This window comes from Halichoeres trimaculatus, unplaced genomic scaffold (assembly GCF_033239565.1).
Source record: "Halichoeres trimaculatus isolate MK-OKI-2021-1 unplaced genomic scaffold, fHalTri1.1 fHalTri1_scaffold_13, whole genome shotgun sequence".
In the NCBI taxonomy this organism is placed as follows: Eukaryota; Metazoa; Chordata; class Actinopteri; order Labriformes; family Labridae; genus Halichoeres; species Halichoeres trimaculatus.
Genome location: NW_027437191.1, coordinates 10,790,133 through 10,816,072, shown reverse-complemented (window position 1 = coordinate 10,816,072; position 25,940 = coordinate 10,790,133). Strand labels below are relative to the sequence as shown.

The 25,940-nt window shown below is 39.8% G+C and overlaps 1 protein-coding gene across 1 annotated transcript in view; it reads left to right on the top strand.

Moving 5' to 3' along the window:
• The window catches only part of ptchd4 (patched domain containing 4), a 38,640-nt gene extending 14,274 nt beyond the window's left edge, over positions 1 to 24,366 (top strand). The window contains exon 3 of the mRNA XM_074684834.1: positions 7,823 to 24,366. Within this exon, the coding sequence (XP_074540935.1) occupies positions 7,823 to 9,504 (1,682 nt within the window). The 3' untranslated portion in view covers positions 9,505 to 24,366. The remainder of the gene's footprint in view (positions 1 to 7,822) is intronic.
• Positions 24,367 to 25,940: the final 1,574 nt, after the last annotated feature.

The window sequence follows — 25,940 nt, the reverse complement described above, 5'->3', positions numbered from 1 at the left end:
CTGAGAGATTAGAGTGAAAGTGAGAGCTCTGTCGCCTCAAACAGCTCAGCTGAGTGATGCTCCAAAACTTTATTGTATTTGTGTACTACAACAGGCTCCTACTGCACACTGCAAGAGAAAAATGATGAAATGATGGTGTTCCTTCAAACTAAGCTGTAATCCAATCGTATATGACTCACGCTGAGAGCAAGTCATCTGAAATGGCTGCTTTTCAAGAAATCTGTTGAGTTTTTTTGACTTTCATAGAAAGTCAGTGAGAGCAAACTCTTTATCTTGACTTCATGCTTGGTCTTTGACAATATTACAACATGAGCAGGTCTAGACCTGGTAATGAATCTGAAGATAACATTTGTTGCGTTTCCAGGTCAAAATAAACTGAAGAACATCATTACAAACAGTCCTGATGAAATCCAGATCCTGAGCCTGCCATAAAAACATCCTGACATATGAGAACATGAAAACATGTTCCTTGGTCAGAAGCAGAGTTTGTTGATGTTTACGCAGCACCTAACACTGCAGAAAACTGACCACTGATCATCTGGTATCAAGAGACAACTGAGGGGCGGGTGAGGTTTGACTTTGTAAGTCTGTTATGATGGCACATGTTTGGACACACCTGATCAGGGCTGGTCAATTATGGCAAAAATTAAAAACCACCATTAATTGAACCTTTTATCTTGATTACGATTAATGCACAATCCCCCCCCCCCCCCCCCCCCCCCCCCCCCCTGAATTCTGTATATCTGTATAATTTGAAACAGGTAACAGAAATGAACATACACAGATGAAGAATCTAACACAATAGAATTGACACATAGAACACACATCAGCTAGAGTGAAACGTTTCACAAAAAATAGTCTAAAAAACAAGAAACAAACTTACTTCTTGCAAACTAAATTGCTTTTATGCTGCAGTGTCAATATACATGTCAAATAAGTTTCACCTTGTGAAAAAGGTGCTTCATTACTTTTTGGTCAATGTCATCATGATTGTAGTCAGAGTGTGTCCCAACAACTGTCACAGAATTCCTTTTGGGAACAAGCTGCTCATATTGTGTTTATAATTTGGTGTTTGAGTTTCCTAAGTCCTGCTGAATCCAACCACAGTCCGATAGCAATCACAGTATCTTTGTGTGTCAATCAAGCTATGCTCAGTCTGTTCTCGGTCCATCTTACCTGTTTACATACATTTTAATAGTCTGATCTTGTGCTGAATGAGCTCACAGTCAGATTTCTTAAGCTGCATGTAAACATACCGTGGGTAGTGGACCTGAAGGGACAGTGCTATGGGTGCATCTCAAAGCTCCAAAGTTCCATCCTTCCTTCTTCCACATGCGTCGTTCACTTGCGTCTTAGTCCCTCCCACCAGAGATGATGGAGAGACGCGAGGAAATGAAGAGAGGAGAGAGGATGGAGGAGATTCGTTTTTAGAGCAATGGGACATCCTCTCCTTCAGAGCGTCACATGAAGCGACGTGTTTCAGTGATGACGGCATCAGCTGATCACCTCAGGATCATCTGTCAGTCAGCTCTAACAGCTGTTTGTGTGTCTGGGCATGTGCGCTGTAACAACTCTGATAAAACAGAAATAGTAACAGAGCTTTGTCTGTTCCTTTTACCAGTTAAACAAACACGTTGCTATGAAGAAAACCTGCTCTCGGTTTATTCTGTGTGCAGTTTATGAGCTCATGGATCACTTTTCCAGTAAAATGCGTAATTGTTAGAATATTTATGAATTATTTAGCCTTTATCTAGAGCCCATCTGATCGTGACCTCTAAAGCGTATTAATATAACCCACCTTATTGTGTCTCAGGAAGATATTATTTATCTGTCAGTTTTCTGTAGGCCTATTAATCCTCTGTTATATTGATTTGATGATGGTTGTGTTCAGTGTTTTGTGCTTTAAAGTCACAGCGAACACTTAATTACCAGATTTATGATCAGTTTCTGAACGATCCTCAGTGCCTGTCCTCATCTCGTCTTTTCTCTCATTAAACTCCGTTGTGTGTTTGTGAAGTTTCATGTAAAGTCTGAGCCGCTGCAGCGTCCAATCAGAGAGTGATATTCCATATGGGGGCGTGTCTTTCAGTGAAAATACTTACGCAAAGCCGGCTCTCGTGTCTCCTCGATCATAGCTCCTCCGATCAGTCTCCTCCATCCTCTCTCCTCTCTCCTCTGAGCGCAATTATCGCTTTGGGACAGTCTTCAAAATGGCGACTGGGAAACTACTTCCGATGTCGTGGAGGAGATAGGACAGAGGAAGCAAGAAGTTAACGCATTGAGATGCACCCTATGTGGCTTCTTTTTCTTCTTCTGCTGGTTTCTGTCACCAATCACACTTTGTGACACCTGGCTGCCTGTCAGTACACAGCCAGTGGTGTGTCTTAAGGGGATGGTGTATTAGTAGAGAGAATTACAAGGGGGGAAAACTGAAATATGCGGTAGTTGATTCCCAATCAATTAAGTGGTCATCTCTGCTCCTGGTTTCTGTGCTACATTACATCAAAGAAGACAGTGTAATGGTTAATAATGACACAAGGACGTGTTGGAGGCTTCTCTGTTTTAATGTACATTGAGAAGAGGGATTTTTTTTTTAAAGAAATCCTTTTAAAAGCATCAAACAGTACTGAGGTCACTTACTTTGAAAGGATTGACTGACAGAAAGGTTACATTCTGTTGACTGTACTGCACTTTCTGTGACTGTATATTTTGGTCTCTGTGTTATTTTTGTGCGCTGCATGTCACCTAATGCTTGTGAAGTCACTTCACATCAAAGCTAAGTGTTTGACAACAAGGTTTTTTAGACTTCTAAATTAATATTTCACATAACTGTGGAACAGAAGTCACATTTTAGGAGCATGAAAAAGCATCAGCCAAGCCAACAAATAGAGATATATCTGTTAAGATGTGCATTAACGAGCAAGAAGGGCACTCCTCTTTGCGATGCATATCTGTTTTGCCTGGCAGACCCATTAGAGCGGACTGGAACAGGTGATTTAGGTAAAGCTTTCAGAGGAGACACACTGAAACAGTGAAGCTGTGCTTTGAGCAGATGTGAATGAAATCTAGCAAAGATTAAATTCAAGCTTGATCGTTTTTTTTGGTTTGTTTGTTTTTTTTTTAATGAAACATTGCTAAATTTTGGGCATACTGATAAAAGGGAGACACATCTGTGAGTTTAAAAGACACCCAGGCCATGAGTCTATGCAAGGTGATGCTTCACCTGAGGCCTAAATTCAGCGCATAACAATTCATCCATCCACCTGTAAGACACAAACGCACAGATGGTGTTCCCTTGGTCCATAAAAGGGGGTCATGACCAGATTTTAGAGCGACACCTCAGATAAAATAAGACAGGGGTACTTAGGCACCGCTCAGCCTCTCAGTGTTTAATTACATATTTATATGAGCTTGAGTTTTGAGGCTCTGTGATATTTGATTTTTTTTGTAGCTTGATTGTGGATTAAAACTTTAGACTGTATAAAACATGGACGTAGTCTCCCCAATGTCAATCCGTCTGTTTCATAAATGGAAAATGAAGCACATCGGTGATAGCAGCCATATTGGTAGTGGCAAGGGCTTTGCATACAGCTATGGGGCACCTGTCAGTCACATGACCCTGAGCTGTGCCTTTGATTGGGCGAGCTTGCGATTTTAATATCCTCTGAATGGCTGAGTTAGAAAAAAATTCACCCCGATAGTAAAATTAGAGACTCAGACAGGAGACATTTTTTGAACCAGGCTGTACATGGCTTAATTTCTGCTGTGAAAACAGCTTTTTTTTGGCTTGCTGTGTATGTGACTTTCGGTACTTCCGGAGACAGCCTCAAGCAGGAATTATACGGAGATTGGACAGAAACAAGTATTCTTTGTTCAAGACAACTTTTTACTGAATAAGACACACTGAGGCAAGGTATCTATCAGTACAGTTACATAGCGCTGTCGTTTGAAACGTGACATCAAGCAGACGTTTTAGCAGCCGACTATATGTTGGCGACATTGTCAGCCTGGTGCTCTGACATATTTGTAGGCATACGTGACAACAAGTAAACACTGTCAATTTAGTTTAGTAGTTTAGTAACTGTTTATATTGAGCCCAGCTGGTGGTCTGGTGCTCTTAGACACGTCTGTAATGTGTAACGTTAGTAAATCCTGGTTAGCTATGTCCTGCCAGTCATCTACTGAGCAGAGCTAACGTAACCTCACTCTTCATTTTATTGATAGACTCTTGAGTTTGAACAGACCACTGCAGAATAACTGCTGACTGTGGGTTGGAATGAACATACCATACTATACCAGCTTTATTTATAGAGCACTTTTAGAAACAACCTACAAACATTATCACAAACAGTTCAGCCCCTGTGTTATAGAGTGATACAGACCGATCTAAAGCCTAACTAGCCTTTAGCTCAGGCTGTATCACTCTCTTGTTTAGCTTTCCTCTGCTCTTCTGTCCTTTTTCTGTCTGACAGCTCCTGTGTCCACCATCACTACAGAATTAATCATAGAAATCATTTTTAGCGGTGAAAAACACAGATTTTATCTCTTCTCTCTACTAAACTTTGTCAGCCGGCGTGGTGTTGTCATAGAGACCTAGACATGCTGTAAATCAATCTAGTGCTGGTCTACCCAAACTGGAAGCTAAGAAGTAGCAATTTAAAAATAAGCTGTAACTAGCAATATTTGTGCTGATAATCTCATTTTAAAATGTGGATTATGATCAGGCATATATCTAGAAGGGAGACTTTTTCAAGATCACTTTCAAACTCCTCACAGCCCCTTTAATCTTTTATATTTTGCAAAAAAAAAAAAAAAAGGATTAGTTGCCATAGGTTTATGAATCTGGCCGTTGGAGAGAAACCATCCTTTTTTAATCCATCTTTCTAAACTCAAACATTTCTTTTGCATTGTAACATGCTGATAATCATTCTTAATCTGCTTTGCCTCTTGTTTGTACTTTGAGCTGTAAACAGATATCCAAGTGTGGAGGCCTTCACTGTGGCTGTTCAGCTACCTACAGTCTCATATAGAGGAAGAGAGGAGTTAAAAGAAGAAGACTTGGTCATTTATTTTCGACTGTGTTTTTGTTCCACAGTGTGCGTGCGGGGGAGTCTTTGTGTGGGTGAAGATGGAGAGCAACAGCAAATGAGAGTCTGGTCTTCCCTGCAGACACATAGTCATGGCTATGAAGTGGAAATATCAGGGTTTCTACATTTCAATTTCTGTGTGTGTGTATGTGTGAGAGTGAGAGTGAGAGTGTTGTTGTTTTGGAGACTTTTCAGCGACACTGGTCCAGTTTAACTAAAATAGTCGTAAACACTCCTTTTTTCACCTCACCTCTCCCTATATCTGCAGCACACGGTGATGTGGTGATTGGTTGCTCATCCTGTGTTATCTCTTTTATGTTTTTTATTAATCTGGGATGCCAGAATAAATCATTGGATGTTCAGTTTTGCATCCATTGGCATTCAGATAAAAACAGAATTGTTGGTCACTACAGAGCTAATAAGCATCGAGCTGCGTTCATGCCTTGTGTCATGGCTTCTTCTTTATTTTATCATTGATTGATGCTGCAGCTCACTGAGGGTTTTCATTTCTTACTTATTTGCTCATTGGGAAAAAAAACAAGTAATATGATTTTAATACTCCAGCTAGGGATGGGTACAGAATTAGGTACTTATAGAGATACTGACCGAATTCTGTCAAAAGTACCTGGTACGGATTCACAAAAAATCAAAGGTACCATATTTAGATACCTAAATACATTCTGTGAGGGAGTGGAAAAGTAGGCAATTTCTAATGCTGGACATGAACACAGCATTATAAGGTAAGGTATTAAAGAATTAATATGTTTAATTGAAAAAAAAAACATTTTATTGTTAAACAAATTGATATTTTTTTACCACTTAAACACATAAAAGTACCTAAAATTGGTACTGTTGAATACCGATTGCCAGGTACCGGGGATCAGTACCGTATCGTTTCGAATATGAAAGGTACCCATCCCTATCTATGTCTAATGCAAAATCTGTAGCTAAGACCACATGCTAAGCTCAGCTCCAGCATTTAATGACTGCTACTTGGTTTACTAGGTATTCACTTAAAAATAATAATAATAATAAAAAAGTTGCACAAAAATTTATTTTAAACCATCTAAAATAACAGGAACTACAAGTGGAACTATGGTCCCTGTGCCTCATTGTTTGTCTGCATTTCTACCACAGGCTGTAAACCAGGGACTGGTATTGAATAGATTTCATTAATACCAATGCCGTTATCAATTCTGCTTATCAATTAAATTCTCTATCCATTAGCTTATCGACTCCTCCTGTGAATTTACTGTGTACAAAAAGGAAACTTTACAGATTTTCTGCGTCAACAACATTTCATTGAGTTTATAAGTAATTAAATATAAAATTGGTCACTGGATCTGGATATCTCTGGACATAAATTAGGGGTCACCAACTTGGTGCCCGTGGGAACCTGGGTGCTCACAAGAACCGCTTAAGGTGCCAGCGAGGTATGATCCCAAAAAACAGCACTGGTCACAATGGAGCTCCTTACTACCATCATTATAGTAAAAATCATTATGAAATGATCACCATTGACCTGTGAGCAGTCTCTTCACATAGTATTACCACTTCTGCTATGATTGAAGTTATTAAAACGTGATCTGTGCATTTTTGTTTGAATAGTTTTTATCAGACCAGTAGCCCTCTGTGCTACTCATTTCCCATGAGGTAGCCCATGGTCTAAAAAAGGTTGGTGACCCCTGACGAAAATAATTAATCTTCCTACACTCTTATCATCCTTTTGGTAAAGTAAACTCAAGTTAACCATCACTTCGATCTTTCTGTCATTGTTTTGGGAATTCTGCTGCTGACTGGCATAATTGACGTGTGGCACGTCATGAGACATCGGCTTTAAGGTCCAACTGCTCCAGTATAATGTAAAATAATACACAAGGGAATCGTTAAGCATAAAGGCTAATGATGCCAGTGGATCGAACCATTTCTAATCAATCTCAACAGGAAGAGAAAGGATGACCTTAAAATAGACACTAAAGGATTGAACTGTAACTGTTGACCATTACTTAAGATTCAGGCTCAATGGCTTGTTCAAAATTTATTTTTTGGAGTGAGTCAAGTGTCCATATTCCCTCAGACATATGAATCATCCATTTTTCCTCTGTTACCTCGTTTTGGTGTTTCAGGATGTCACTACACTCTTACTTCAAAACAAATTTTCTCATGATTCTAACTTGTTTTATTTATGTGTTCTTTTATTCATTTGTTTTTTATTCTTTTAATTTTTTATGGTTAAACCACTGATCCTTGTTGAACAATTTTTTTTGTGTGTTATACTAATGTGGGTAGGGATTGATTGTGGGAGTGGGTGAGCAAGATGTCTGTATTTATGATATGTTATGTATACATAATGTGGTCTTATGTTTATTTTTGTTTAGGGACCCTTTGAAAATGAGATGCTACATCTCAAGGAGCAATCCATTAATAGATTAGAACTCAAAATTCAAGTGTGGGAAGATCTAAGTGCAAAGGCAGTTCATAGGTCAGCACAGCGCTGTCCTGCATAGGAAATATTAAAAGATGTATGGGATCAGGCTTGGTCTCCTGGAGGGTTGGAGGGGTTTTCAAAAGAAACTGATCTGAGAGAAGAGTTATTGTCTCAAGGTTGTTTGTAAAATCTTTTGAATTTATTTGTCCATCTCGTAATCCTGCAAGTATTTAAATCCAGTAGTTTCTGACCAACATAATTTTCCTCCTTACAGATTCCTCACTGTCTTGTCTTTCTTTTCTTACAGGTCATGGAACAAAAGGTGTTTTTGAGCTGCTGGCAGGCTGGAGGAGAACGAGGGAAAACCTGCCCTTCAAGGAGCGTGTGGCCGACGCTTTTGCTGATGTGATGGTGTGTTACACCATGACCAGCTCACTTTACATTATCACCTTTGGCATGGGAGCTAGCCCTTTTACAAATATAGAGTCTGTGAAAATTTTCTGCCAGAGCATGTGTGTTGCCATCCTGGTCAACTACTTTTATGTTTTCTCTTTCTATGGCTCCTGCCTGGTGTTTGCCGGACAGCTGGAGCAGAACCGCTACCACAGTGTTTTTTGTTGTAAAATTCCCTCCGTGGAATACCTGGACCGTCAGCCCACATGGTTCAAAACCATGATGAGTGACGGCCATGACTTGTCCACGCATCACGATAGCATCCCCTATCAAAACCACTTTATTCAGCACTTTCTACGCGAGCACTACACAGAATGGATTACCAACACTTACGTCAAACCGTTTGTGGTCATCCTGTACCTCATTTATGCGTCTTTCTCATTCATGGGATGTTTACAAATCAGTGATGGATCCAATATAGTGAACCTGCTGGCTAGTAACTCCCCGAGTGTAACCTATGCTATGACCCAGCAGAAATACTTCAGCAACTATAGTCCTGTGATCGGGTTTTACATTTATGAGCCAATTGAGTACTGGAACTCCACAGTGCAGGACCACCTGAAAACTCTGAGTCATGGTTTTAACAAGATCTCCTGGATTGACAATTTCTTCCACTACCTGAGAGTGGTGAATGTGAGTGCAACAACAAAAAGCGATTTTATCACCATACTCAAGGGCTCTTTCCTGCGCAGCCCAGAGTATCAGCACTTCACCGAGGATATTATATTCTCCAAGAACCGTGAGACCGATGAGTATGACATCATCGCTTCTCGGATGTACTTGGTGGCACGTACGACGGAGAAGAAGCGTGAAGAAGTGGTGGAGCTTCTGGAAAAACTTCGTCCACTAATGCTTATCAACAGCATCAAGTTCATTGCCTTCAACCCTACGTTTGTGTTCATGGACCGCTACAGCTCTTCTGTGATCTCGCCCATCCTGACCTCAGGCTTCAGCGTACTCACAATCCTCATCCTCACTTTTTTTCTGGTTATCAATCCCTTGGGGAACTTCTGGCTCATTCTCACGGTAACCTCTGTCGAGCTTGGTGTTTTGGGTTTAATGACTCTGTGGAACGTTGGCATGGACAGCATCTCTATCCTGTGCCTTATTTATACTCTCAATTTTGCTATGGATCACTGTGCACCACACCTATACACTTTTGTGCTAGCCACCGAGCACACGAGGACGCAGTGCATCAAGTTGGCACTGGAGGAGCACGGGGCGGCTATCTTGCAGAACACATCCTGCTTTGTGATAGGGATAATGCCCCTGGTATTTGTGCCTTCCAATCTGACCTACACACTGTTCAAGTGCTCCCTCCTCACTGCAGGCTGCACTGTGCTGCACTGCTTTGTCATCTTGCCCGTCTTCCTGACCTTCTTCCCGCCATCTAAAAAGAGACACAAGAAAAAGAAGCGGGCCAAGCGCAAAGAGCGGGAGAGGGAGCGGGAACGGGAACGGGAGAGGGAAAGAGAGAGGGATGAGATAGAGTGCATTGAAGTCAGGGACAATCCTGATCATGTCACAAATGTTTGAGCAGTTTGTAATTTCTAAGCAATGATGATTGGATCTGGTATCTGTCAGATATTGGTCAATTACAGGTGTTTCCCACTGGTGAGGTACCTCCTGGAGTGCTAGGGAAGGCAAGATGCCTCTTGCAGATAGGGCGCTGGTAACTCCCAACCATAGCAGCTCAGCTGGCAGGAGAAGAGTGCAGCCCCACTGCGCAGTCATTCAGTTTGGACTGTGTGTCTCATTTGCACAAACTGCAACACGCCCACAGGGCGACGCCTGGTGTTAACATACCTCCTGGGTAATCAGAGCAGGGGTGGATAGCTCTGACGTCACACTTTGCATTTTCATGCGTCACCGATGATAATATGTAATCAGATCTGACCCCCTATCTATGTGCAAATAAAGATGAAGCCACAATCACCTTAGAAAAAAAAACAGTGCAACACAGCCAGCGGCAGAGAGAGGGCGTAGTTACACTCACATGTGAAGCAGAAAGGACAGGGGAGTGGAGCATCACACATCCTCAGTATGAAACATACACAGCGATGAACTACAAGACACATTGTTCAATCATGTGAAGCATGTGGGGTTGTAGAATATTTATCTACACACACACACACACACACACGTACACACACACATATATATATACATACATATACGTGTAGAAGTGCTATGAGGGCTCTGATGTCACACCGCTCGTTAGATGCAGATACCTGTGCTTGAGTTCGTCCACCCGTGATCTAATCACCTATGACTGATGTTGCAGCGGATGGTTGACAGGGCCACATGTTCCAGTCTTTTCCTCTCTGTTTGCTTTATGAAGAATACGTACCACAATTTAAAGATGCTAAATCTTGAAAGTCAATTGTAAGCATACACTGTGTTGTTCGATTTAACTCTTAGCAAAGCTATATTCATTTCCTGCAGGCTTGTTCTCAAAAGTAGGCCGTTGCAAGTGAAGCAGTCTGTTTAGCCAAGGATACTCTGACAAGTTAATCAAAGTGGTTAGTGTCATAACTTCAGACTTTGATAATAGCCGAAGAAACAAAGTCTAAAGAAAGAGAAACCTTGGAAAGACGGCCCTCCACATGCTTTTCATTATAAATAGCTAAACAGCTGAACCGCACAGATGGCACACACGGTTCTTATTATGGAGAATTATCTTCCACACTGAGTTGTGTACGTAGAAGTATCAAGTTTTATATTAGCAGGAAGCAAACACTGCTGTGTTATTCGATAGGTCCTAGGTCAGTAACAAAACTGTGGTGGCCTGCAGCATATCAGAAGGACCTGATACAGGAGTGTTGTGAAGCAGAGTTTGACAGGCAGTGAGTACATCCCAATAAAACTCTGATCAGTTTTTGCTTGAGAACAGTAAAACCAAAACTGATAAGTGTGCACAGACACTGGAAAAGGCTCTGTCAGTGTGAATGTCTGTATGATAAACTCATAAAGCTGTGGCTGTGATCAGGCCTGAATGTTTTTCAGACCCATCCATATTATACTGGTGCCAAACAATATACAGATTATTCTGGACTAATTCCAGTTTGAAAAAACTCTCAGTAAGTTTAAGCTTTCATATAAATCAACCATAAATCATGACTTACTTGAGCTGCTGAGTAATGTTTTTCAAGTTTGTGAAGCAGATTATAAAGCAGGCTTTAAATCAAGCATTAGGTGTAGCACTTTTTGTACACTGTTGCTGATTTGTGTAGTAAAACCTTAACAGAGCTGAAGTGACACTAAAACCAGTAGATTTTGTTGGAAAACATAGTCCTACAGACATTTGTATTAAAAAGAAACCACTTCAACTCTGGTCCTTTAACACAGCCTTGCACATCATAGCCAGAGATAGTACAGGAGAAGAACATCCTCCAACAATCGTGGTATTCTGTGTTTGACCTGCCTTTAAAGCTGCCTTGTACAATGTTTTTTTGCTGCTAATGGACCAGACGTCATACATGCAAACTGAAAGGGGCTGGTTGTAATGAAAATGTCACAATGATTTATCAACCTACTCTCCAGGTCACTCCAACTCACCTCAACTTTACTTCAGCAGCCCACACCTTAGCGCCGTGGTTCACTTTGACCGCTCACACCAACCTTGTCTAAGAGCGAGGCAGGGTTTTAAAGCTGGAGCCCTTTCCACACATTTGGTCCAACAGATAGACAAAGTAACCGCTTATTAGCAACTGGAAACAAAATGCCAATGCTTGTTTTTGCTGGCTTTCTCAAAGACGTATAAATAACATGCTTTTGTTTGTTAATATACTAAAAAACATAGGATTAGTCCAGAGGTGTTTCAAGCATGTTAACACTGCCTCCAACTGACCAAAGTACATATGGTTAACTGGGTAGATGTATAGACACAGTCCTGTGTTGCGTTCACACCAAACACGAGTACCGGTTTGATTCATGTGCTCATGAACGCCAAAATGAACTCACTCCATTTGTGAGAGCCCAAAGATGCAAATCAGTTTTTCCATTGTTCAGAAGAGTGAATCTCTGATGGTTCACTCAGTCATACTTCATCAGAGAATCTCAACTAGACTGTATATAGAGTGGACAGCGTGGCTTCGCCGTTTATCATTGTACAGTTTTGAAGCCAAAATACCCCCGACACAGGCACAGCCATTGGCAGCAATTGCAGCCAGAGTCTGCGCAGTAGAGACGATGAGGGATTCTGGGAGAATCTGAGTGGAGCTGGGTGACAAAAATAATACATATTTTTTTTCTTTTGAGAGTCTAATCACTTTTTGTCTCTACCTCCGACATATTTTACAATCCCCGGAAAAAAATGAAAACATGAAAACAAAAAAAATGAAACTTTTCGGAAAAAAAAGGACTTGAATACAAGACAAATGATATCTTCAAATCATCACAACAATCTGAGTGAGAAACATTTCTACGAGGAGTATTAATTTTTTTTAAGTTTGACCACAGCCCATCTGGGATGGCTGGAAAGCTTTGTTTTTTAACCTATACTGCAGCCAGCCACCAGGGGGAGCAGTTTTTGTGGAGACCTCACTTCGAGCCGAGCAAGTGGGCGTCCACTTTTTTTACAGTCTATGGTGTGAATGCAACACAAGGAGGACACAGATGTGATCTTTATCCGAGGCCATGCTAGGAAATGTGCATGCTTAATTTTAAAATCATTATAAAGGATTCAAACACTTATATCAAGATCTGGGCAGGAATAACAGTTAATAACACCTTACAGTTATAGAAGCTAGAGGCTAGTAGAAAATTAACTAACATGGAAGTGTTGTCAAGACCTAGTCTCTTTATTTGAAACATGGGCTTAAAGCTGGCCATGCGTATATGGTAACACCTGGATCCTAAACTCTAAATAACACGCATTCTGCAGTCTGCACAAGGGGTTAACTGTATTCATTTGCATACTGTGGACCAATAGGACTTTTTGTTGCAGACTTGAAAGAAAATGAGACAAGGTCAGCAGTCCTGACAGACACCAGCTTCTCTCTGACCTCTGGCAGGCAGATCTTTGCTGGTGGTATGTGATTGAGAGGCCCGTATGTGAGCAGATGTGGCTGATTACAAACCGATCAATACCTTTGGACAATGAAAGGATTGGCCAGCTCTGCAGGGCTGTCACTGTGGGGACCATGATGTTCTGTGTCTTTGTGCTGCCTTTGAGAAAATCAGTCTAACAATACAACTACCATTGATTTGGAAGAGAGAGAAATGCTTATGTTTGAATGAATGAAAAGTCGTGCAGGGAGAGGAATGTCCTTTATTTGGAAGCGAAGCTGAAAACCCCACCAAGAGATCAAAAGTGAAAAACAATGACCCTCTACTGTCAAGCTTCAAAACAAACATATACCCTGCTTTTATAGAAATAATCTACAATGTTGAATTTGCAATGACAAGACCCTTTTAAAACCCATTTCCCTAATTAGTGTTTATGAGAAGCGACTTCCTGTAGCCGCTGCAGTTAGCTCGCTCAGTAAAGGTGATGCCATGTATGACAAAGGGAATGACATGTTGGAAAAAAACAAAGGAAAGAAATGCAAATCGTAAATAATTTCCTTCCCATACTGGACTGTGTTTGCATGGCACTGTATCGTATGCATGTATTTTTTTCTACTGTATGAGGTCTGCACATTTTTCTTTCTTTTTGCTACGCTGTTGAGACTTCTTTTGTTGATTCAACGCATTCTATAGCGCCATGTGCCGCAAAAGAGCAAAATAAGTCATAACTGTACCTAAACAAAAGCCAGAGGACATTTCATCTGTAAAATAACTGTAAAATACTATTTTCTATATTTTTTAAGAAGAAAAAATACAGAAAATGAAGATTTTTATCAAAAGGATTTTATTAAAAAAAGAACAAAAGGGAAAAAAGTTGAACACAGTAGGCCAGTAATAAATAGTGGAATGTTACCAGTGAACTAGGTTTTATTGACGACACAGTGTCGCTGTTTATTGCTAGTTCACCTTTTATATGGAAAGCTTTGGCCACCATTAAATTGATTGTTTGTGTGTCTGTCTCCTTTATGTTATCTACTTGATCTTCACATTAAAAGAAGGCCTTGAGCAGCCTTTCCTTAAACGGCAGTACTGTCTGTCAGGCTGTGTTCACTTTAATCAAACCAGTGGGTATGAAATAAAAATATAGATGGGGTTATTATTATCAATTAATGGTATTCAGACATTTGGCCAACTCTGGCAAATCATTTTCTTGACAAACTTGGCAGTATGTAGGTAGTATGGTCAATGAAGTGTTACCCAGCCATGCGAGGTACTTGTCATTGTTTTGGAGTCAGCATCGCTCCAAATGCAGAAGCCTGTCTGATACGCCGACTGTGTATTTCAGTAGCATCTTAAGAAATGTGTTGAAACTATGTCGACAGCATTGTACTTCGACTGAGTTCATTAAGGAGCTTATGAAACCTGATATGTTAAACTATTTTTTTTTTTGTCTCATTCTGAGTAAATCCCATTTCAAATGATGGGCTTGAACACTTTCTGTTTGTTGATAAATCCCTTAAATAGACCAAGCCTACTTCCTGTTTGTCTGTCTCTCAGTTCTTTCTAGCTAAGGAGCTGTTTACACGACAACAGTTTTGGGGTTAAACGCTAAAGTATTGTTGTGTTTCAGCCTCGCATTAACATAGAAACTGTGTTTTGGAAACAGCCTCCAGAGTGGAATTTTTCTGAAGCGCTGCTGCCACTGTTGCTGTGTAAACAGTTAGCCGGCATTTTCAGTGGAAACGATGACATCATGCACCACTTCACTTAAGCACATACGCCAGTTCAACAAAACTGTCAGCCCAACTCTACTTCTGTGGAGATCTCTGTACAAGACAGTTATAGCGCCACCTACAGGCCTGGCGTGCTTACTACAGCGTTTACGTGTAAACACAGTTTTAGCGTTTTCAATGAAATGTTGTCGTGTAAAAAAGGCCTGAGCTACACTGTCTGCTTCCTGATTGGTTCCTCCAGAAGAGGTCAATTTTCCAAACAGGCCTCTTTTATCATTATATATATTTTTAAATCAAAAGTGTTATTCAAAGTTTTAAAAAACTATTTAAGCTGCTAATTTATATTACATGTTATGCTTATTTACACATGTTAACAGTATTACACACACAGCTCTCACTTCGACCGAACTATAATCTGCATTCAGTTGATGGGTTCATACTGATGTTTGACAACAACAGACCGATGGCTTGGAGCAGTTAGATCTAGCACGATTTGCTCACAATGACAAAACTTCCTCATCATATTTACTCATGTGTTTTTGTTTTTTCTAAAGGATGTCTGACTTCAGACACAGAGCATTGCAGACCTGAAGTAGTACATGTTTCTGTACCACCGTATATTTTACTTGTATACTGGTATGATGCTGTATCTGTCACCTTATTCTTCTGCTGTGGTTTAAATTATGCATCGTAGACTTTTTTTTTCTTTTTTCCTCAGAAACAAAATGTGGTGGCCATGCCTTTAAACAGATGTTTTCTATTGTGGCACATTTTCCTTGGTGACAAAAAAAAAAAAAAATCAAAAATCTGTTTGAAAACAACCACTTTACGGTGTTAAATCAGTCTTCGGTGCACATATATTAACATGGATTTATGGAGTATTGAGGCTGTGATCTGTGATCTGTAACTCACATGTTAGATGAAGCTGTCTGAGAATCTGTTACCTTCAAAATACCTGAATTTCCAAGTAAAATGCACGATATTTAAAAGCGAAACCAGCTTCAAATAGAAATACATATTTCAAGACTTTATTGGTATCCTGTAAGTCATTGCTTGGGCATGCCAAGTCCCTCGACCATGCACCAGCACATAATCAGTTTGTATAACAGGGTTCAGCACAATAATTCTACAACACAAGGCAATAAAAATATGCAATGACATTATTACTTTTTGAATAATCTGCGCGGCATTATGTTATTACATTTCCATCACAGCCGTAGAGGACAAATTGCTGCTTCGTTGTAACTCATCCATTCTGTGTGTCAACAGACTCATGCCACCTTCATTCATCAAAACTTTAATGTAATGATATCCCGATGTTTTGTTTTGTTTTTCCTAAGGTTTCAACTTTGTGCAGGAGATAACAACCTGAAAAGGAAGTGATGTCATATGAAATAACAGTAGCTTAATTTACACTTAGTAACACATACATACAACAATTTACATTTCAGTCTTTAATATGTTTTTTAAGCTAACTTGTTGCATTTATTTTTTAAAATATAAAGATTCAGATATCAAAATAAAATTTTCTTTCTTTTTTGGCCCTCCTGTTTCTTCAACTTTAGCCCATCCACGCCAAAAAAGCTATGATAGCATACAAAGGTATGATGTGTCATCCATCTGTACACATTTGTGTTTTACAGACAAGTGTTTGAAATATTACAGTTTTATCCCGCTAAAGTCCGAGCCTTGTATGCTACATCAGAAAAATGGTATGCCACTCAGTTTGAAAGGAGTGAACTAAGATGTTTCTATTGAAGCACTTGCGTGGTCAGGTCTCTCTTTAACTGTGAATTAACTGACAGAGAGTTTGATGAATGACTGGTTTAAATAAACAATTAGCCTTACACGTGTGAACCGTGAATAGTTAAAGAAAATTAGGGTTCTGGATTACATTTTCAAGCAAAGCGTATTTGCTTCAAAGCAGCTGCTGTCTACGATTGATGGTTCTTCTAGCTACTGGCTGTAAGGTATAATGTATACACAGTAGGCACAGACTGTATGAAACATGGACGTAGTCTGCGCAACGTTATCCTTCTGTTCCTAACACGTTTAAATGAGGCGAATCTGCGGACAAAGCCACATTGGATATGGCGCCAGCTGTGAGCTCCCTTTCTAACAGCTATAGGTCTCTGATTGGACAATCAGACAATCCTAATAACTTCTAAACCCCAAGTTAGAAAAAAAATTCACTCACTGCACAGTGTGTGCTGATAGCATAATCAGTGTTTCAGACCCAAGCCGTTTTTGAACCAGGCCCCTTGGTAGGAGGGATCTTTGGGATATAAACCCCTGACACAAAGATGAGGGGTCTTGCCCACCCTGTTGGGGTTTATACCCCATAGTTAGCAGCTACCCCAGCTACTAACTTGTGATACAGATCTGTTTGCAAATTGTATTGAATAAACAAGATTAAAAATTATGTATGAATAGTTTTCAAGAATAGACCTCGCGAATCCCCAACAGTTAATGTTTCGACATCGGGTGATGAATTCTTATCTGTCTGTTGTGGTTGAGTTAAAATTAAACTGTCCTCATTCAGCTATTCTCAATTAAGATATGAATAATTATTACAGTACAATTATTTTAACCATAGACTGTATAAAACATGGACGTAGTCTCCCCGATGTCACCTGTCTGTTTTTGGAATGGTAATTGAAGCACATTGGTTATAGCTGCTTTATTGGTAGTGGCAATGGTTTTGTTTACAACTATAGGGAGCCGAGCTGGTCAGTCATGTGACCCTGAGCTGTGCCTCTGATTGGTCGAGCTTGGGACGTTAATATCCTCTGAACTGCCATGTTACTGTTAAAAAAAAAATTCACCCCCTGAACAGTGTGTGCCAATAGTAAAATTAGTGACTTAGACAGGAGAAGTTTTCTGAATCAGGTTGTAAATAGGTTAAACTCTGCTTTGAAAACAGCTTTTTCCGGTACTTCTGGAGCCAGCCTTATGCAGACACTCAGAAACAGAAGATTTGTGCACTTCCGCATTGTCTCGCGTCTTAGACCGCAGGTTGCCACTTGATTTTAACACACTTTACATTTAAAACAAATCTCCAAGTGCTATAAACAGGAGCACAAAATAAGAGTAAAAACAGGGATACTATCAGGTCAAGAGTAAACCAGATAAAGAACAGTAGCAGGAATAAAACAGGTTAAAAACAACAGAGGTCTGCTAAATGCAAAATTCAAGAGGAGGCAACTAGAGGCAGAGTAGCTAATGTTCAGTTTTTATTAAATGTTTCTTGAAAGAGAGGAGATTTTGTTTTTTGTTTTTTTTGAATGATTCGACTGTCTGTGAGGCTTGTATGTGTTCAGGGCGTAGAAAAGCACATTCCCCCATTGAACAAAGCTTGGTTTGGTTGTGAGGAGGCCGTTTGAGTCGCTGTATCTGAGGGGTCTCAAGGTGGTGCTGCAGATGCATTTGTGTGTGAGAAGGAAGATTTTGTATTGAATTCTGAAACCGGTGGGAAGCCAGTGTAGAAAATTCAGGATTTGGGAATCTGGCATGTTTTCAAATTCACACACTCTCATTATGATTCTAGCTGCTCTAAATTTTTTGAGCTCTGGGGTCGACTCACCTTCAAAAATAAATGAAAAGAACACAACTTTGACACTGCTGCAATCATCAACACTGCTCATGGTTTAAGTTCCTTTGTAGGGACCACTAACCTAAAGTTTCTCCACACATCACAAGAATTGCTGGACAAGATCCAGTATGAATATATCCATGTTATTTAGCCTTCTGAGTACTAAAACCTAGCTAACAGTTTATGACAAATATTTAGAGAATATTTTATCATTTGGGATCAAGAATATTCTTGTTGCAATCTTTTAGGTTGACAATGAAATGAGTTTAAAATACAGTTTCTATATTTGGAAATAGGCTACATCTAAAAATATGGTCCAGACTGGATTCTGCAGAGTCTCCTGGGCTCTGGTGCAGTCATGATTAATGCAGCTGTCTCTCTGTCTCTGACAAAATGTTTCTCAAACAAAGTGGCATTCCTCCTTTGGTTGTTGTGAACGCCCAATAACTGCTCCAGTATGTGCTCTTCGTGTCAGAGGCACAGCCTTGTTTTTTAGTCAGCGGGATGCCACTGTGTCTTTTTATGAAGTGCAGTCAATTACACTGTGATGAGATGATGGAGTAGTCAGATGTGTGCTGTGAGTGTGTTGTCAATGTAGGCAAGTGAAGGTGTACTGAGCTGAAGATCACTGCCTGTAGTTTCATTCCCTGTGTCATGTAGATTCTGTGTTCACCAGCTCTTCATGGCCCTGAATCATTCACAAGCACATCACCACACACATTTTTTGTTTGTTTGATTTTTTTTGTAGTTACTTTCTTGGGCCTTAGCAGAAGTAAAATCACATTTAGTTTATTCCTGCTCCTCATCATGTGGCTGAAACCTTATCTGACTGGGTAAAACAGAGTGACTGGGAAAAAAAACAGAAGAACATATTGGAAAATATTAAAGAAGTGTTAGGATGAAAGGATAAAGAAAAGCCCTTGTTTGAATTTGAGAGGATTCAAGCTGGTGGTATGATGACAAGTTTTCCAGGGAGGAGAAATGTTAATTTAAAAAAAGACTGGGTAGAAGCACTGTCAAATATGTTTAGGTGTTTTTCAACCACAGGAACTTTCCTCAGAGTTACAAGCTTTTGGATTGGATGGATAGGGTCTAAATTTGGTGTTAAAGTCATAAATTCCCCCCAAAAAATGGCCCTGGAAAAAGTACTTTTCATATGTCCAGGAACTTCGGGGAGGAGCCTGCAAGCTGAACATTTCTGATTGTGTTTTTTTTCTTTCCTCTCCATCCACATTAGGATGACCCCCAGCTGTGACTGGCTTGGTTTCTATTGGTCTGATATTGTGAGTGTGTCTGTGTCAGCTCCTGGTGTTCCAGTTTAAAGAGTGACCCTGTAAACTGGAGACCTTCAGCTGAACGTGTCAGTGGATATCCAGTTTACAACAGCTGTTCAAACAGACCAAGTTTTTAGGAATGCATCCAAGTTTAGTTTCATATATGTGTCGAGATATCCTCATCAGATCAGTATTTTATGAAAATATAAAGTGTTTGAGAAGGATCCATCTCCCTCAAAGTTGCCAATCAACAATCAAGCCAAAACACCCGTTGATCTCTGCTGTCTCCATGCGTTAGAAAAGCATTTTGTGCAACTTTGACTGGTGACAGCTTTAGTGCTTGTCTCCTCTCAAGTGTCGACAAATAAATCACGATCAAAACCAGCACAGGCTAAATATCCTCCATGCTAACAGGCTAACTGTGGTGTTTTACATAGCAATGCTGCCTTGTCTCTCTTCTCATGGTGTCATTTTCAGTGAATAGCCTTCTCTGTTGCCTTACTGCCTCCTACTGGTCTAGTGATGTGTTGCAATTACTTTTATTTTTAGTCCATACATCACTGGCCTGATTTGGATAATCTACCTATTCCTCAGCACATGGTGGATACACAGAGAAACAATGGGCCACAGGAACCGTGAAGTTCTGGGGGATGTTTTACCAGGAACTTTTTCTGGTTGAAAAACATCTTTAGTCTTTAGTTAGAACACCAGCAGGTTATTTTTCTCACTGGAATTACCTTCCTTTGAATAGATTCTCTAGTTTTATTTACAGGTGACTCAATCTAAAAAAAACAAAAGAAAACAAAAAAGGGAAGAAAAGTTACCTCAGTTTTATCAAGGCCACATTATTCTCACTTTTCAGCAGTTATTTAAACAATTAGACATTTGACTTGAAACAAGTGAAAATACTTCAGAACCGAATTGCATGTAAAGGTGAACTAAGGTATTTAGTAGTTATACTAGGGTGACACTTATTATGTTTTAATTTTTGAAATAAAGAAAACTAAAGTGATCAAGGTTAAGAGCAGCTGTAGAAACACTTATCCATCCTTTAAAATGAGAGACAAAAAATGAAATCAGTCATGGACACTGAAAACCAGACACTAAATCCTTCCCAGAAAGCAGTAAAAATGTTCTGCTTGAGGTTTGCCATATGATGTTAAGCTTGTGGGAGTCTTTCACACTCCACACACCCACAAAGACAGGATCTGTGTTTTTGCAAAATGCCGTTTAATTTGTAGAAAATAACATTAGTAAGCTCCAGGCCTGAGAAAAGGTAATCCTGTATCATCATTTGAGATTTTGCTTATTTAAAATATCATTGGATGATTTTTGTGTTTATAAACACAATGCCAGACAGGAGAGTAGCATGTTTTCAAAGTTTGAATCAGAAACAGAGTACAGACATTGAGAAAAGCCTACCGTGTGAGAGCTCTGCATTGGATGTTTTACTGTACACAGACATGTTATAGTAGCTTTTGATAATCCCCCCTACGTTTCACTTCCTGAGCTGGTGGAGACTGGCAGCAGGAGTGGCTGCTGTCGTGTTGTGCTCTGTTGCAGCGTTATTGCACCAAGCTGCCTTGGCCCGGGGTATTTTTGGCTCCTACCTTGTCTTAATCCTGTCGTGATTCGCCAATGGATTATTCATGCTTCCTCTCGCCTCACATCCCCTCCTCCCTTTGCTCATCTTAGCTTCTTCCCCTCTCACCCCACCTCCTCCTTTTCTCACTCTCTCCCCTTTAACACCTCCTCCTCCTCCCCCAGTGAGCATTTTTCTTAAACAACACCACCAGTCTTCCCCTTCATTTACTTCTGGAGTGTTCGACTGCGTGTTGTACTGCCAGCCATGAAGAGTTCGCCACAAAGCTTTGACCAGTCACTGCAGACTAATTTATCTATTAGTTTAACAATAAACCTTAATTGTTGTCAAACATTTTAATGCAGCACCATTCCACAAGAAATTACACATTTTTTTGTTTTTGTTTGTTTGTTTGTTAAATCTGCTGTATTCACCATCTCTTTGTTGTATACGGTTTTTCTTTTACTTCCAATGTTTATGCCAAAGCTTATTTCTAAAAGAATAATCTTATCAGGACCACCACCTTAATCTACTGTAGGTGTCAGAGTCGCTTGCTGAGGACTGCAGTTATTACCTCCACAGAATGCTCTTTATATCAGAATCAGAATCAGGATCATATTGTAAGACTGAAAACACTTAAAGTGTGGGTCAGTGAAAATCTCCATTGAATCATTTAATTTAAAGCCTGTGAGCATCACCACGCCTGCTCACTCACTAATAGAATGACTGAAAATTGATTTGGATGCTTTAAGATCATTTGAAGCATAACGCTAGAAATTTTAGCATCCTGACCAAAGCAGGCATATTTTAAAAATCTTACCACATCAACCCGGAGCTAGTTGAATCTGATAATACACAGTTTTTTGGCTCTCCATGCTCACAAAGGACTTGTATTCCAGTTGAACGCCAGGAAACTGACTCACAACTGAATGACAGGAGTTCATTCTGATTGGCTGGCACAGGTTTTATGTCATTTTTCAAAATACCTGGCTACGTGTTTACAAGGCCCAAGTCTTTTTTTTTTAACTGTTTTTTTTAGCAGAATTTTCAGGAACTTTTACTGTCTGATAAACATTCCTAGAAACTACATGGCACATTGTTTGTCTGTGTTTCCTTCAGGGCGATTTATGTTGATCAGCCCGGTGATGTTTGGAGAGAAAAAAAAAACTGCAACACACCATCAGACCAGTAGAGGGTAGTAAAACTGATAAAGCAACCTAGCTTTTGTAAATGTAATATCCACTGACACGTTCAGCTGAAGGTCTCTGGTTTACAAGGTCACTCTTTGAACTGTAACACCAGGAGCTGACAGACACATTCACACTATCAGGCTCAAAAAAGACCATTACTTGAGTGTTATTTAACCAAGTCGGTCACAGCTGGGTGTCAACTTACTGTGGACAGAGGGTGAAATAAAAACCCTGTGGGAGCTCCACCAATCAGACACATTCACCTTGAAGGCTCTCCCAAAGTCTTTGGACCTCCAGTAGTTTTCAGGGCTTAAGTTGTTGTCTCTGTACTCTAGAACTAAATGTAGACCTTAGTTCCTGCACATAGCTCAGGGGGAAAGTACTTGTGGGTGAAAAAAATGCTAAACTATCACATGGAACAGATTTTCTTCCAGTTACGAAACAAACCCCGTCTACAGATTTTCTAAGTTGTTTGAGAACCAAGAAGGACTGGGCTAGCAGTAACATTGCTCTTAGGTAATCTTGAGATAACCAGTTTTTAATGTTTATATAACAGTGCTCCTTTAAAAAAAAAAAAAAAAAAACTATTTCATAAAACTTTCAATTTATATCAAACATTAATGAAAAACAAGGCCGGATCAAGATTAAAGGCTGGTTTAGAATTTGAGATCACAGAACAATTCATTTAGTTACAGCTGTTTATTTCAAATGTTCGTTCCAACAGAGAAAATCTTAACACCACAGAGTTCTGCTCATTATAAACCTTTATTGAAATACTGATGTGTTGAACAATAATGCTTATATGTTGAATTTACAACTTAACTCTACAAAAGCTTCAGGATATCTGAGAACTTGTTCTTATGTAGTGATAAAATCCTGATCTGAAGGGCATCCAAAAGAGTTGCAAGCATGATGTTCCTCATCCGTTGTGTCAGATGTTTGTATGTAGGCTTGTGGACATGTGGATAATGGTGAAGTCCTTAAAAGATTGCCATTATCAACTAAAGCCCTGTTTTTCTAAACATTACAGTCCTGCATTTTAGCTTTATGTAAAGTATGTTGTAGTTGGAGATTTTTACGCAATAGATTTAAAAACAAAAGTACACTTGGTCAGTATTTACACATATAGAGGGTCATTTAAAACTATCTGCTTGGTCTGATACAATAACTACCCACTACAAATTTTAGCTGTTGCTTCAAGGTTGAACCACCTTAATTCACTTTGATCATAATTTAAGGTCAGAATACTTTACAGCTCATACAGCATTATTGTACTGTTTGCATGACCAGTTTTTACACAAGAAGAAAATATCTGCGAAAAAGACTGAATTAATCAGACATATACATGACATCAGCTTGTTTATTTATTTATTTATATTATGTGCCTGTGTCTGTGTGTGTGAGAGAGACTTTACACTTTCTTATATCCATAAACTCATCTTTTCTTTCATTTCTCAACACAAGCTTTGTCACATGAATTAATCATACACCATACTGGCAAATGAACTAGCAGTCTTCCATAAACACAGAAATTTAAGTGACAAACCATGAACAGGAAAGACCTCTCAGATGTCTTAGCCATGTCAAAATAAAAAGAGAAACAGAAATAAATTGTGATGTGTTATGCAATTATCTTGGGTCAAACCAACATTTTGAATCCTTTCAGTCATGCATTTCACCGTAATTTGTCGAGCTTACAGAGCACACATACTGTATCTTCCAAACAGCTCAAGTCTAGCACTGCTATGTACATACATCTGAACAGAATGTGGTTGGAGTTTAAAGCCCGGGCTTGCATATGTACATTACAGTCGTAGCTAGGAAGTGAAGAGCACCACTGAGACCAGCCAAAACTAGAATCACAGTGAGTCCATGATGTACGAGAATGTGTCAGTTTCAGTAGAAAACGTATGCTTTTGAATGCTCTGAATATTTTAACTGTAAACTTTTCTACTGCCTGCTATGTTACAGCTATAGATAGTATGCATATGATCAATCTTTTTTACATGGCAAAAGAACATGATTTTCATTAAAAGAGCTTTTGTCTATGAAACATCTATGAGTGACGTTTTATTGTTAATTTGAATTTAATTAAAGGGGATGTAAGGAGTTTCTAAGTGATCTTGAAAAGTCTCCCTTTTAGATATATGCCTGGTTATAATCTACATTTTCAAATGAGATTATCAGCACCAATATAGGTAATTCCTTAATTCTACTTCTTAGCTTCCCAATCAGGTCGAGCAGGATAGAAATTAATTACGGCGCATCTAAGTCTCTATGACAACACCACGCCCTGACCACCACCACACCAACACCCTGACTAAATTTAGTAGTGAGAAGAAAGATCTGTGTTTTTCTCTGCTAAAAACGATTTCTGTGATTAATTTTGTAGTGATGGTGGACACGGGAGCCTGACTGTCTGACAGAAAAAAGGACAGAAAAGCAGAAGAAAGTGGGAGAGTGATACAGCACAGGCTAAAGGCTAACACAGGGGCTAATCTGTTTGTGATAATGTTGACTCCAACCCACAGTCAGCAGTTATTCTGCAGTGGTCTGTTCAAACTTGAGAGTCTATCAATAAAATGAAGAGTGAGGTTACGTTAGCTCTGCTTGGTAGATGACTGGCCGGACATAACCAAGATTCACAAAGATTTCACATTACAGACATGTCTCAGAGCACTATTCTGGGGTGGGGGCTGCTTGCAACAGCAAGGAAACACTGGTTGACCTTAGGAAACAGATGAGATTCCCAGACATCGCTGCATTAACAACACTCTAGCCAGACATGGTCTTGATGTCTGGGGTAAGCAGGCAGTTGATACTACTGCTACATCAAATTGAGGAAGCTCGAGAGGGGGAGTATGCTGACCTAGTGGCTGAGTGTTGGAGGAATGGGTGGGAGGCCCACTGCAAGGCCACTGAAGTGGGTTGGAGGGGCTTTGCAGGTCAGTCGCTACATCAGGTCCTGGGACTCCTAGTGATCTGCAGACTACACAGGTGAAGAGCCACAGATAACACCACGGAGGCTGCCGAAAAAGCTTCACTGTGGCACTGGATGAAGCTGCGTGGCATCTCAACAGAAATTAGGCCTAGGGTCACCCCCCAGCTGGGTCATCCAGGTGAGAGTGCCTGAAACACCACGTGACCCTGGTGACATCACCAAAGATGTGTCCAGGTTGCACCACAGTATTTCTGTTCAATAAATAAAATTAATCCATATTCAGTACACAAAGCATGAAATATTTAAAGCACTTTTTTTTTTCATTGTGATGATCATGGCTTACAGTTGATGAAAACATTACATCTGGTGTCTTATAAAATACGAATGAAATATTGAAAAGAAAGGTTAGTATTGTAAACTAATGGTAAACACATCTGCACACCAACAGTCTTCTGTATCTGGATCATAACCGTGTTGTGCTCTGAGGAAAGCTGCTGCATTCTTTCTTCTGCTGTTGCCATGTTCTCAGTAGCACCCATTAGCATGAGGAGTTGAGTTTGAGTGGATTTGTTTTGTTACGTATTGACAACATATGGAAAGGGAGGGCCCAGAGGCAAACTCTTACCTGTTGAGATAAGCAATAAATTGTA